Genomic DNA, 12,965 nt, shown 5'->3' on the forward strand with positions numbered 1-12,965 from the left:
GTATTTTCAATAACCAGAAAACTGGCAGCTGCCTAATTCCTTCAGGTAGGACAATGAATATTTTTTAAAAAACCAAAAACCAAGAACAATGACACAAACCTGTAACCAGCAATTGTACCAATAACAAAGCTGCCATTCCTCCCATGTCCCCAGTGCTGGATGAACTGGGATTCACACAGGTGTGAGGGACACCCTTGACTCCCAGCCGTGCTTTGGTTCAGGCTGACAAAGGAGCAACGAGTCTCACATCCTTGGGGTGAACTTGCAAGCTGGAAAGCCCCTGACTCATGTACAGGGGAGTGAAGGTGTCTTGAAAAATATTTCGAAAGCTGGTTTCGAAACCCAAAAGTACAAGATAACTAAAGCACACAGATACCAGAGCTAAACCAAAGACATCTATCTTGTCTATACTACTGACTAGCAGCCAACTCCTTCACCCTGTAAATATTACCATCAGGATGGGCCCAATTTGAGCTCTCCCAGCTGGACTGCATGCCAGGTGACCCTACTTGAGCAGGGATGCCTCTCAAGGTTGGAGATTCTCTACCTGAGACTAAGAGACCCTTCCTTACCCAAGGCAGAGACCCCTTATTCGCCACAGATATTCGGTAAATGACTGATCGCATGCTGAATTAATACTGTGAAACATTACTAATCCATGTAGCTACTCAGTATTATTATAAACATTGTCTGGATAATTCTATTAGACATAAACCACTGACCAAGTCTGAAACTAAAATTGGATCCACCCACACCTAGGCTCCAAAAAGAGGTTAGAAAGCAAGAAATTCCACTCTGAACCTCATGACTCAACGGGAGGGTTCTCCTTACTCTTTGCGTCTCCAGTGTCTGTGTGAATCATTCTAACTTAATTTTTCTTTGTATATTCCTTCCATACAGTAATTAATAAGGTGAACCTTGCCATCAAACTTACTGAACCTTGTCAAACCACTGTTAAACTTTGTTAAATTCCATGAAACTTATTGGAACTCTGTCAAATTATTATTTCACCTCAATAAAACATATTGCTGCTTCTCCCTTTTGAGTGAGGTGTATTTTACTCATCCACAACAACAGGCAGGTAAACCAGAAGAGTGCAAATATTTTAAAGTTTAAGAAACACTCTCCTGGAGTTTCTTAAACACTCCTATGTTCACATTTCCCCTCTACTCCGCTCTGCTGAGACCCCACCTGGAGTACTGCATCCAGCTCTGGTGCCCTCAGCACAGGAAAGACATGGACCTGTTGGAGCAGGTGCAGAGGAGGGCCACAAAAATGCAGTGACCAATAGTTCCATGTGTTTTCTCACAAACTGGCCTTTCTTGGCTAAAGCTAGTCCTAGCTACTCCCTCTGGCTATAACCTCCCTGGGAAATGCACCTGTGCGTAAGCACCGGAGGAGGCATTTGAACACTGGGACAAAGCTTCTTCACATTATAATTACTTGTCTCCATAAAGGCAGTAGGGCTGATGGAAATGGTTTCTCTCACCAACTGGACTTCCTGTCAGACAGTGCTGTGGGCAGCAGTTACCTTAGCCTGATAGGTCTGCTCAAGCTCCATTTTGTACAGCTTGACTTGTTCATCATGTTGATTTCGCAGATCCTCCAGGGCCTGAGTCATTTTGGATTCATACTCCTGTTGGCGACTAGTGTCCACCTCGACCAAACGATGTTCATGTCGTTTTCTTGTTTCCCTTATTTCCTACACAGACACACAAAAAAAGGGGAGGACAAATTCCCACATTAGGGTAAACAGTACAAGCAATTACATTCAGACAACAATTAACTATTTCAGTACTAATTATTTAGTATATAGGAGCTACAGTACTAAAGGCACTGAAGCCTAAGAACTGCTGCATGTACTAACAGATGCAAGTTACTGTTCTTTTTTGGCAGGATATAATTGTTAAAAGTGATTACACTTCAAAACAGGTTTAAAAATAGTCGTATATGGTTTAAGTAAGGAGCTGTTTTATGCTACGAAAGTCAAAAGGGGGGGAGAAGAAAACATGAGTTTTTACACAGCAGAGAGTTTCCATGTGCTGCAGTACAAATCTTTTCAACATACATCCCTACATTACAATAGCAGTCAACAAGGAGTCAGATAAAAGTGAACACTTTTTGTAACCATTACATATTGAAAAAATAATTATAGAGAAGATCTGCATCTTCAAATCTTACTTTTAAGCATATGCAGATCTTATCTCTCTTTTTATATACTGGATGACCTCTACTCATTAGATTTTGATTATGTTAGTAATAAAGCAGCAACCCAAGCAATCCTGAAGACATAAATGTAATTTTTTCTAGTCAGAGTTTGTACTAATAAATTTTCATTTTTAGAGAAGTACGAGTTCTCTGTGGCTAGAACACTGGTCCCAAACTAGTGAGGCAAGACTTACTCATGCACTCACCCACGCTGAGCCCGGCAGAGACCTGGCCAGGCTTGAATGCACGGTATGAGAAAGAAGGGATTTCTCCCTTCAGGGCAGGACCAACAACAAGGGAGTGACTCCGAGCACTGGCAGAAGGCCTGAAGGTAGCAGCAGGGCCATGAGGAGGAATAGCAGGCAAGTGAAGCCAGGCTCACTTTTCACACCTAAACTGGAGTCATAGCAGGCTAACACAAATTCAGAGTGACTTTACTAGTTGTTTTCCAGAAATGCTCTGCATGTGAAAATAGACTCTTAGAAACATGCCCTTCTACTCACAGCAATATGCCCTGATGTGATCTGGAAGATGCTTTCCCTTCTGTGGTGAATTTTTACGTCAACAAATCTAGCAAGCAGCAGTCTCTCAGTAACTGTAGGCAATGACCCTTCAGAGGCCATAAAAATATCCTGGGGGACTACAAAGTGTCGGGTGAAGGGCTGAGTTGATCCCGCAGTTCAACACCTCTAGAATAAGCAGGGTTCACTTGCCACACTCCCAGTCATGATGTTCTAACTCTAATAGAGCTTTGGACCCTTCACTGAGCCAAATGAATTCACTAACCTAAAGGAAACCAATTCTTTTTTTTTTCTTTGTGTGTTGAATTGGTCCATACAAGGATCAAAGAGCTCCAGGGATGGCTAAAGGAACACCCCCACTTTGCCATAGCCAAGCCTTAAGATTAGTTCTGCTGTCTCATTTAGCTTCACCTTTAGTCAGTAGGAACACAACTCTCCTCAGGAAGCAAAGTTATTTTAAGGCCCTACAACCAAGCAAGGGTCTGTCACTGCAATTGCATACAGCAATCCAACTACTCCAGGGCTTGGAAGTGAGACAATGCTCAGTACCACTCAGGGTGATCTACCTGGCTGGTTTCTCTGCCCTGCTCCAGCCCCTGCCCCTAGCCACACAGCCCTGCCCCATCCCTGCATCCCGTCTGGGCACTCATTTGATTCCGTGGGAAGACATAACTCAGCCACTAAGCTGGCAAAAATTAAACTCAACCAAAAAAACCTTAAGTATTTTACTACTTAATCAGGCTGAAATGGTTTGGTGCACGGTGAGCTAAACATCACAACTAGCGTCGGTGAGATGAAGGGCAGAAGCACGTGGCAGCTGCTCAGCAGCCACTAACTGAATGAGCTTGCAGAAGAACCAAAGGTCAGAGCTGCTTTTCACAAGATGAAATCCACTGACGTAACACTTTGCCTCTGGCACAGAGAGGAGGTTGTGCTTCCCCTTCCCAATCCCCACCTGTGCATTCCCACTATTTACTTTACAAAAGCTCTGGTCCTCACTAGAACCACTACAAGCCAACTCAACTCACTAAAGAAGCAGAAAACTACCCTTCAGAAAACCACCACTGCAAGAAGCAGGGGCATTGCATACTGTTCTCATCAACGAAAACAGGTTATAGACAGGTCCAACAATCACCAAAGCTGGCAAAAGTAAGGCACAGGGCCATGCAACCAGGTCCAGAGAGACAGAACAAGAGCTTCCCTTTCCCAGAGCAGTCAGCTGCTACATTAGCTCACGTGCCCATGGAACGGTTCCCTTGTCACCTAGCTCTCATGCCAGCTCTGCCACTGATTTACCATGTAACTCTTGCAAAACCTTGGACTATTTTATTACTCAATCCATTTATAGCAAGGATAATACTCATTTTCCCCACCTGGACTAGTTAGCAATTGCTTATAGACAGTTTGAATAAAAGCTACATAAACTTCAGACTATCATAAGATACTAGGTTGATAATACCTCCTCAAACACATTCTTCCTGAAATCCAGATCCTCTTGCAAGCTCTGGCATCGATTCTCCAGGTCCACACGCATTAGTGTCTCCTTCTCCAACTGCTTCTTAGCCACAGCATGACCATCTTCAGCCTAGTAAAGAATTTTAAAGATAATGATTTAATTGTCTGGATCCCTATTTTCCATCCGTAATCCCTCTATGGTCTTCATTTAACATCTCTGGACTAATTATTCACAACAACAAATCTAATGTCAAGCCTCTGTTTTTAAAAAAAAAAAAAACACAACAAAAGAAAAAAAGAGTGTGTGTGTGCTTATGAATATTTAAAACAAGCTTTCGTGTTTGTATACCAGTTATTTTAAATGTAGGATTATTTCAATACAGTATGATAATGGATTTGAGGATTATTAATTCCTCAAGTACAATATGTTGCATGGTTTTCTTTTCCTTGCTAGCATAGTCCCACTAGGTTCTCCAGTGTAAGTTTAAAATTATGCAGGACCTTACAAAGGACAACATCTAGTAACCTGATACCTCATGAATATAGAAATGCCAGAAATCTTTAAATAAAAGCTTTTGATCAGCAAAATTTTTAAAACACCATGTTGCTTTGGTTGTTTTACAGAGGTTTCTTACAATTTAGTTTTATATCCAAGAGGGGCAGGCAAAGGTTCAGCAGTAAGCAAGCTCATCAACAACGTTCAGACTATAAACTAAGTGCAAAGAAAAGTAACAAGTTTTACAATAAATAGTCTCTCCTGTGCTAAAGCAAGTAAGCATTGCTGTACCTTAGCAAGTTGGGCACGCAAATCAGCCACCTCTGCTTCCAGACTGCGTTTCTCATTCAGGACAGTGTTGAGTTCTGCTTCGCTTCTATGGAACAGCACTTCAAGATCCTTAATGCGACCCTGAGCCACAGACAAGTCTGCCTCTTTCTTCTTGTAGCTGAAAAAACAAAAGTTAATTATATTTATGCATGGGTGCACATACATCTTGAGCACGTCTTGGTTACAACTACAGATATTTTGTTATTATGCACATTTTAAGATTAGTGTACCACTAGGTGGCTCCTAGAGGAACCTGCAAATGCAGCCAGTAAAAGTAATCATTAACACCTCTTAAAACTCTCAGCTTGTACCAATGTGTTGTAAATGCACTGCCTGATAAAGAAGAAGGTATATCATGGGCAGATAAGGGGAAAAAAGAAGGCAGCAACTCTGACAGCTAAGAGGTAACAATAAAGCTGCTTTATACACAAGGTGTGAAGAGTAATTTTTTAATTTAATTTAATTGCTGACATCTATCACTGTGGACTACAGCCCCTGAGAAGCAGAGCACGTGCATCTCCCAAAAAGGCCCATGAGCATCCCCCGTGTTTTGTACTTGATGTGGCCAAGCCCGTTCCCTAGGATGTATTCCCATACAATGTAGTAAAGTAATCCACCATAGAAATGTCCACCTTCCAGGAATAAACCAGTGTTTCTTCAGCAGTATTCATTGTGAGCAAAGCAACTCTGGTCACTTTAAATATGATTATTTGAGCTGTTATATCCAACTCACAGAAATCATCAAGGTCATCTTCCTCCTGCCCACCAAGTATTTGTCTACCTTCTCCTCTACCACACTAACTTTCTGCAGCTTCTCTAGGTGCATGTTATGTAATTAAAAAACTGGTTTGTTATGTGAAGTAATCCTTCCTTGCTGCAGTTTAAGCTTGCTATTATAGTCTCACACCACTAAGAATGCAGGGAATGGCTTTCTGGTTTTTTCTTTTAAACCATCTTAGAATTCATTTTGTTCCTTCCCTTTCCTCAAACTTCTCTTCTATAGATCTGTAATTTCCAGCCTGTGGTCAGTGAGCTGCTTTTAAGGGCCCACAGAAATAATTTTGAAGAGAAGTCCTACGACCTATAGGCTTTTAAAAGCTCCGTATTTGGTCTGCAACTCCAAACATGGAAAAAACACTGTATTTGCAAAGGGAAAAAAAAAAAAAAAAAAAGCTGAAAACCACTGCTCTAGATTATACAAACCTTGCTCCCCAGCCCAAATCCTGAGTCTTGGTTCCCAAACTTCTGATCACTTGTATTGTCCTCCTGAATTTCTAACTTGCCGATAACTCTAACAAAATGTAATGCCCAGAATTATTTTACAAAAATCCTGCTTTATGGGGTATTGGTGTGCCCTACAGACATTATTTCTCTAAATGCCTCAGCATGATGTGCATCTTTTTCTAACTACAGAATAAATCAACACACTCATTTTGTGATACGCTCTAGCTACGAGGCTCATGTGCTCTCTCTGCATTCCTTGGTGCAGATCTCTGAATTTGTTTTCATTTAACTGTAACCAATTTTTCTTATGGTCCAATCTGTCACCGAGAGTCCTGTTCTGCAACATATGTGCAGTGTCTTCAAGTTCAGCAGCTCGTAGAAGACATATAGACAAAACATGACTTCCACTTAAGACAGTTATTTAGCAGCAACCAGAAAGCCTTCAAAATAAAGACTCTGCAGACACGTGCCCCTGCATCACACATGTCGCACAGCAAAACAAGCCACTGCGTACGTGTCACAGACAATCAGATCTGGAAACCTTCTGTCTGTGCAGTTCCTAAAGGGCAAATGCCACCTCACACCGAGTATGAACAGCAGTGCATGCTTACACAGCCCAGAGCGTCCTCCCACCTGCAGAAGCCCGGCAGCATGCAAGTATTCCCAGGGAGATGGGAATGAATAGAAGTGTTCAACATGCAGCTCGACAAAGCACCAGAAAGAATTCCTGACAGTGATAAGTAACTTCTGCTCCTTCATGAACACTGACACTGGAAGACACTCCCAAGCTGCTTTCATATGTATTTTTATTTGCATTTATAATTTCAGCCTCATTTATTGTCTTCGTGCAAAAGATCGACAGAAGGCTTTGCAAAGGTGCAACCTGCTTTTGGGGGTCTCTGAGATGACCAGAAGTTACAAATGGCAGTCTCTGCATCTGTTGAGATGTGCTAACGCTCTCTGAAGGACAGCAGGTAGGTTAGGGTAACCCTCTAGAGCTCTTTTTTCCAGAAAGCAGCCAAGTTTGCTCAAGGGAAATATTTGAGTGATCACATGGGGTAGCAGGCAGAGAAAGTTGCAGCAAGACAGTCACACAACTCAGAGCTGGAGCTTGCAGCTCAAGCAGGAATACTGCTGAAAGGAGCAGACGGCTGAGGACTCATACATCTACCTCCAGGCTTTGCTTGACCTGGGGGCTTGTGACACCAGTAAAGATATGAACAGATACTCCATGAACATCAGGACAGGAGACTTTCCTTAACCAGGCCCTTCACGTTACCTCTGCTATACTGAATGCATCCTGATCACTACACCAGGTCTGGTTCAGCAGCCTTGTAGGAGGGTGCAGTTCCACCAATGCAAAAATGCGCATCTCACTAGTAAATTAAGTGTTCCCACCTATAACTCCTCCACTCATCCCCTCCCTCCCTCAAGCAGTGAAGTTTTGTCAAGCAGCTAAAGATGCACATAAAGTGCTGGAAGATGTTACATAACATAATAGGAAAGAACCATACTTGCTTCAGAATGGTATCAGAATATCTATTTTTACAACAATATATTGAACCTAGATTTAAAATATGTCCCTACTCCTAATAGAAACATATTTAAACTAAAAGGTTAAGCAGTTCCTTGTATCATATGAACAGTGTTAGAACATCCTAAAGATATCTGACTTCTGTAAAGTGAAACTACCAACTAACTGCTTTATGAACCTAGTTATGAACCTGGCTCAATAGAAAAAAATCTAAATTCATGAGTTGTGTTCAAGGTACTAATTGTACATGTTAAGAAATATACTGAATCACAGAATGGTTTGGGTTGGAAGGGACCTTAAAGACCATCTAGTTCCCACCCCCTTCCACCAGCCAAGTTGCCCAAAGTCCTGTCCAACCTGGCCTTGAACCCTTCCAGGGAGGGGGCAGCCACACCTTCTCTGGGCAACCTGTGCCAGGGCCTCCCCACCCTCACAGGGAAGAATTTCTTCCTTAGATCTAATCTAAATCTCCCCTCTTTCAGTTTAAAACCATTACCCTTTGTCCTATCCCTACACTCCCTGATCAAGAGTCCCTCCCCCCTTTCCTGTAGCCCCTTTAAGTCCTGGGAGGCCACTCTAAGGTCTCCCCGGAGCCTTCTCTTCTCCAGCCGAACCCCCCCAACTCTCTCAGCCTGTCCTCACAGGGGGGTGCTCCAGCCCCTGAGCATCTTCGTGGCCTCCTCTGGCCCTGCTTGAGCAGGTCCGTGTCCTTCTGATGATGGTGCCCCCAGAGCTGGACCCAGCACTGCAGGGGGGTCTCACCAGAGTGGAGTAGAGCGGGAGAATCCCCCCCCTCACCCTGCTGCCCACACTGCTCTGGGTGCAGCCCAGCACACGGTTGGCTTTCTGGGCTGCCAGGGTACATTGCTGGCTCGCAGTCAGTTTTTCATCCACTGATACCCCCAAGTCCTTCTCCTTGGGGCTGCTCTCCATCCCCTCCTCGCCCAGTCTGGATTTGTGCTTGGGATTGCCCCGACCCATGGGCAGGACCTTGCACTTGGCCTTGTTGAACTCCATGAGGTTTGCACAGGCTCCCAGCCTGTCCAGGTCCCTCCAGATGGCACGTCCCTTCTCTCTAGAGTATCAACCATACTATGCATGTTTTGGTTGGTTGTTTTTTTCACATTAGAAAAAAAGTGCTTTTTTGTTTTTTTCCTGAAAAAGTCTCATGTTCATTTTCTTTTCAGGATGTTTCTTTCTTATTTTGCTGGCATCTTGCAACAAAACTAAAAGCTGTAAATAATACACACATACAATTCTATCTACTAGTTTTCACTGCAAAACAATTGTCCCAAGCAGTGTGAAGGCCCCTACCTCAAAGTGTTTTTTTCTGTTTCTTAATTTACATTTGGAACCTGGTCATTGATTGTAACTTGACTGCTGATCAAAGAACATGGTAAAGGACAATGACAAATATGTATATTGTGAGTAACACCAAAAAAAGCCCAAACCCCCACAAAAAACACCCACCACACAAAAACAATTAAAGAACACATGCAGTTTTATGACACCAATGAAGGTGACAGTTGGAAAATTAAGGTATTTTCCCAGAAGGCCTCCCTCACAGGAAACCCTTTTAAGTTTAGTTAAGATAGGATTTGGATGCTTCAACTTAATCCCTGGGATATCTGCGACATTCACAGCGTACTGGCACACAAGCCACAAAAAAGGACCCGTGGGAGGTTTGTACCATAGCACAGGGTAACTGAGAGTGTCTACAGCAAGTGTGGGAATACAAGGGAAGACTGGCGAGAAGGACTGTAAACATGCTTAAGTGACTTGCAGCTGGAGTGTCAAAAACACATATATCACACTAATTGTTGTTTAGCTTTGTGTGCTTTAACAGGTAGAACTTCTGCATTTAGATAACACAGGCCTGTGAGAGACTCAGAGGCACCTTATCGAACATCCTTGAGATTCTGGCCCTGCTGTGGGAAAGATCAAAGCACGGTGGAAAACCATGCCGGTGAAAATCACTGATATATACAGTCCAAAGCAGCAGGTTCAAGATCTTTTCTTTCTTCTCCTCTTTCTGACTAACAAGGACCAAGCTCCACAGTGCCTGCACCCCCACCTGTGTGCCTCTGTCATGAGGTAACAAGAATAAACTTACTCCTTGCATCTCATCCGTGGTTTTGTGGTTGTTCCTGCGTCCTGCCTGTGTTGGCTCACACAGCAAGAGACTTTGATGTTCAGGCATCTGAATCCCACTTGCAATGTCAGGAAGTCATGTATGCCATTATTAATTTGCAAACTGAATTGAAATGTGTATGGATGCTAACATCTTAACCAACAGCTCCTTCTGGTTTTCTGCAGATGAATCCATAACCTGGAACCAAAACTAGTTTCACTCTATGACAAAGCTCCTCTAAAGAAGTTAGAATTGAACAGGACTTAAACTAGACTTGAAGGGGGAGGGCGACAGCACCAGGCTTGCCCATGACAAGCGGTGGGATGACACACCACGGTTAGAGGGACAGGGTGCCAGCAAGGGCCCTCAGCCTATTGCTCTGAGACGTGCTGAGTACACTGGAGCACACTGGAAGTCTTAGGGAGATGAGCCCGGGGCTCCTGAGGTAATAGGAGCCAACAGGGTAACACCAGTGAAATACCTCAAAGGAATGAAGATGTGTTGCTCTAAGGTGGCGATATGGCCAACAGACCAGCTGAAATGCCTCTACACCAATGCATGCAGCACGGACAACAAACGGGAGGAGTTGGAAGCCACAATGCTGCTACAAAGCTACGACCCAGTTGCCATTACTGAAACTTGGTGGGACAAATTCCATGACTGGAGTGCAGCTGTTGATGACTACACGCTGTTGAGAAGGGGCAGGCAAAGAAGGAGGGGCAGAGGAGTTGCCCTCTACCTCAAGAAATGGAGAGGTTGTGAAGAGCTGTTTCTGAAGCATAGCCACAAGCAGGTTGAAAGCTTATGGGTAAGAACTAGAGACCGAGGGAACAAAGGGAACCTTGTGGTTGGTGTTTACTATAGGGCATCCAATCACAGGGAGCCTGCTGACAAAAGCTTTCTTACTTCAGCTACAGGAGGCATTGCACTCACAGCCTCCTGTCCTGCTGGGGGACTTCAACGACCCCAACACCCGCTGGAAAAGCAGCGGAGAGCTGTGGGCAATCCAGGAGCCTCCCAGCATGAGCTGAGGATAACTTCTGAAGCCAGGTAATAGAGAGCCCTACAGAGGGGATGCAATTCTGGACCTGATGGTCACCAACGCAAGTTGGTGACGTCAAGACTGGAGGCAGCCTGAGCTGCAGTGATCATGCACTGGTGGAGTTCACAGTCCTGAGTGATGTGGGTCAGGCGAAGAATAAAGTTGGGATCCTGAAAGAAAAATTCCAGCTGTTCAAGGAGTTAGACAGGGACTGGGGGAGCAAAGTCCCTCCCACTACAAGAGAACATCAGGTTTCTGACCACCTGAGGAACCTGAACATACATAAGTCTATGGGACCTGACAAGATGCATACCAGAGTCCTGATGGAACTGGCTGATGTAGCTGCCAAGCCATTCTCCATCATATTTCAAAAGTCACGGCAGTCAGGTGAAGACCCCAGTGACTGGAAAAAGGGAAACACTGCACCCATTTTAAAAAAAGGTAGAAAGGAGGACCCTGGGAACCACCGACTAGTCAGCCTCACCTCTGTGCCTGGGAAGATCACAGAACAGATCCTCCTAGAAGCTGCGCTAAGGGACATGGAGGACAGGGAGGTGATTCAAGACAGCCAGCAAGACTTCACCAAGGGCAAGTCTTGCCTGACCAGCCTTGTGGCTTTCTATGATGGAGTGACATCAGTGGACAAGGGAAGAGCTAGTGATGACATCCATCTGGACTTCTGTAGGCCTTTGACATAGTCCCCCACAACATCCTTCTCTTTAAACTGGAGAGAGATGGATTGGATGGATGGACTGTTCGGTGGATGAGGACTGGTTGGATGGTCACATCCAGAGGGTAGGGCTCTGTGAGGGCCTTACCTCTGCCCAAAGAGGCCATGGCAGATCTGGTTACCACACAACACTTCTAGCACCCATGCAACTCATAGGGGTCTTGGGAGACATCCGAGTCTGATGTAAAAGCCTGTCTGGAACTTACCCTTCTTCACACATCAGCAGCTCAGGAGCACTCAAAATGCAACTGTATTTAAGAAATTACTAGTAAATAAAATACAGAACAAGACATTGAATGCTGTTATGGTACAACCACATCTTGAAGTTCCAATTCTGCAGCCTTCCTCCCCAAGAAGATACACTAAAATGGGAAAAATGACAGAGAGGGTAAAATGTTGAAGGCACCGAGCAGCTTCTTTAGAAACAGCAGCTAAGACATTTCCACTTGAAAAAGAAAGTCTTAGGAGGTATGAAGGAGAATGCAAAAATTAGTGGATAAATGAACAAATGGAGCTGGGCTGGCACACTCGAAAACATGTTTTTCTTCATATAAGATGTAGGTAAGTTCAGAATCCCCTTGCTAAGTCTAAGAACACTACAAACAGATGGTCTCGCGATACTGGTCACACTGTGAAACGAAAACCCATGAAGGCTTTGCTACACAGAATCCAGCTGGACCTCAGGAAGTCCATTAGCTGAAGGGAATTGCTGAAGACTGAAGGAGTATTCTAGAGAAGCCTTGTTACACATGCTCCGTTCTTATACTCTTCTCTAGATGCCCAGGAGTGGCTTCTAGCAGAGACAGATTACCAGGCTAGATGGACCTTTGGTCGAATCCAATACAAATTGCCCTAGAAAATGCATTGGGATGCTTCTTGTTGACTTACTAGGCAACATGATGTCCAATTATCCCAAGGACAAAAAAAAAACCCACACCACAAAAAAACCAAAAACAACCAACCCAGAAAATGTTAAAATATCAGTAATATAAGTGTAAAAAAAAAAAAATCTAAAATGACCAAAATACATGCCAGGGCATCCAAACCCCAAGAGCTGAATTTGAACTCGCACAGAATACTGGGGTAGTATCATTTGTCAGTATCTGAACAAGATGCAGAAAGACGTAACCATAAGTGCTTGCTCTGTACTCCAGTACACTGACAGACAAAACATGTTCTTTCCTAGACCACAGGCCCTGTCCCAGATCCTTGTGTACCGACCAAGGGTCTTGCTGCCAGACGCACAGCTGCTTCCCAGGTCCAGTGGAGCTGTGCAAGCAGACAGCCTCAGAAC

At 44.0% G+C, this 12,965-nt stretch overlaps 1 protein-coding gene across 2 annotated transcripts in view; it reads right to left on the reverse strand.

Moving 5' to 3' along the window:
- LMNB2 (lamin B2) overlaps positions 1-12,965 on the reverse strand; it is a 42,114-nt gene that overhangs the window by 13,220 nt on the left and 15,929 nt on the right. For both annotated transcript variants that reach the window (XM_074809049.1, XM_074809050.1), the window contains 3 exons: positions 4,972-5,128; positions 4,189-4,314; positions 1,532-1,702 (listed from right to left, as the gene is read on the reverse strand). In XM_074809049.1, the coding sequence (XP_074665150.1) occupies positions 1,532-1,702; positions 4,189-4,314; positions 4,972-5,128 (454 nt within the window). The remainder of the gene's footprint in view (positions 1-1,531; positions 1,703-4,188; positions 4,315-4,971; positions 5,129-12,965) is intronic.

The sequence above is a fragment of the Strix aluco genome, chromosome 29, assembly GCF_031877795.1.
Source record: "Strix aluco isolate bStrAlu1 chromosome 29, bStrAlu1.hap1, whole genome shotgun sequence".
NCBI lineage: Eukaryota > Metazoa > Chordata > Aves > Strigiformes > Strigidae > Strix > Strix aluco.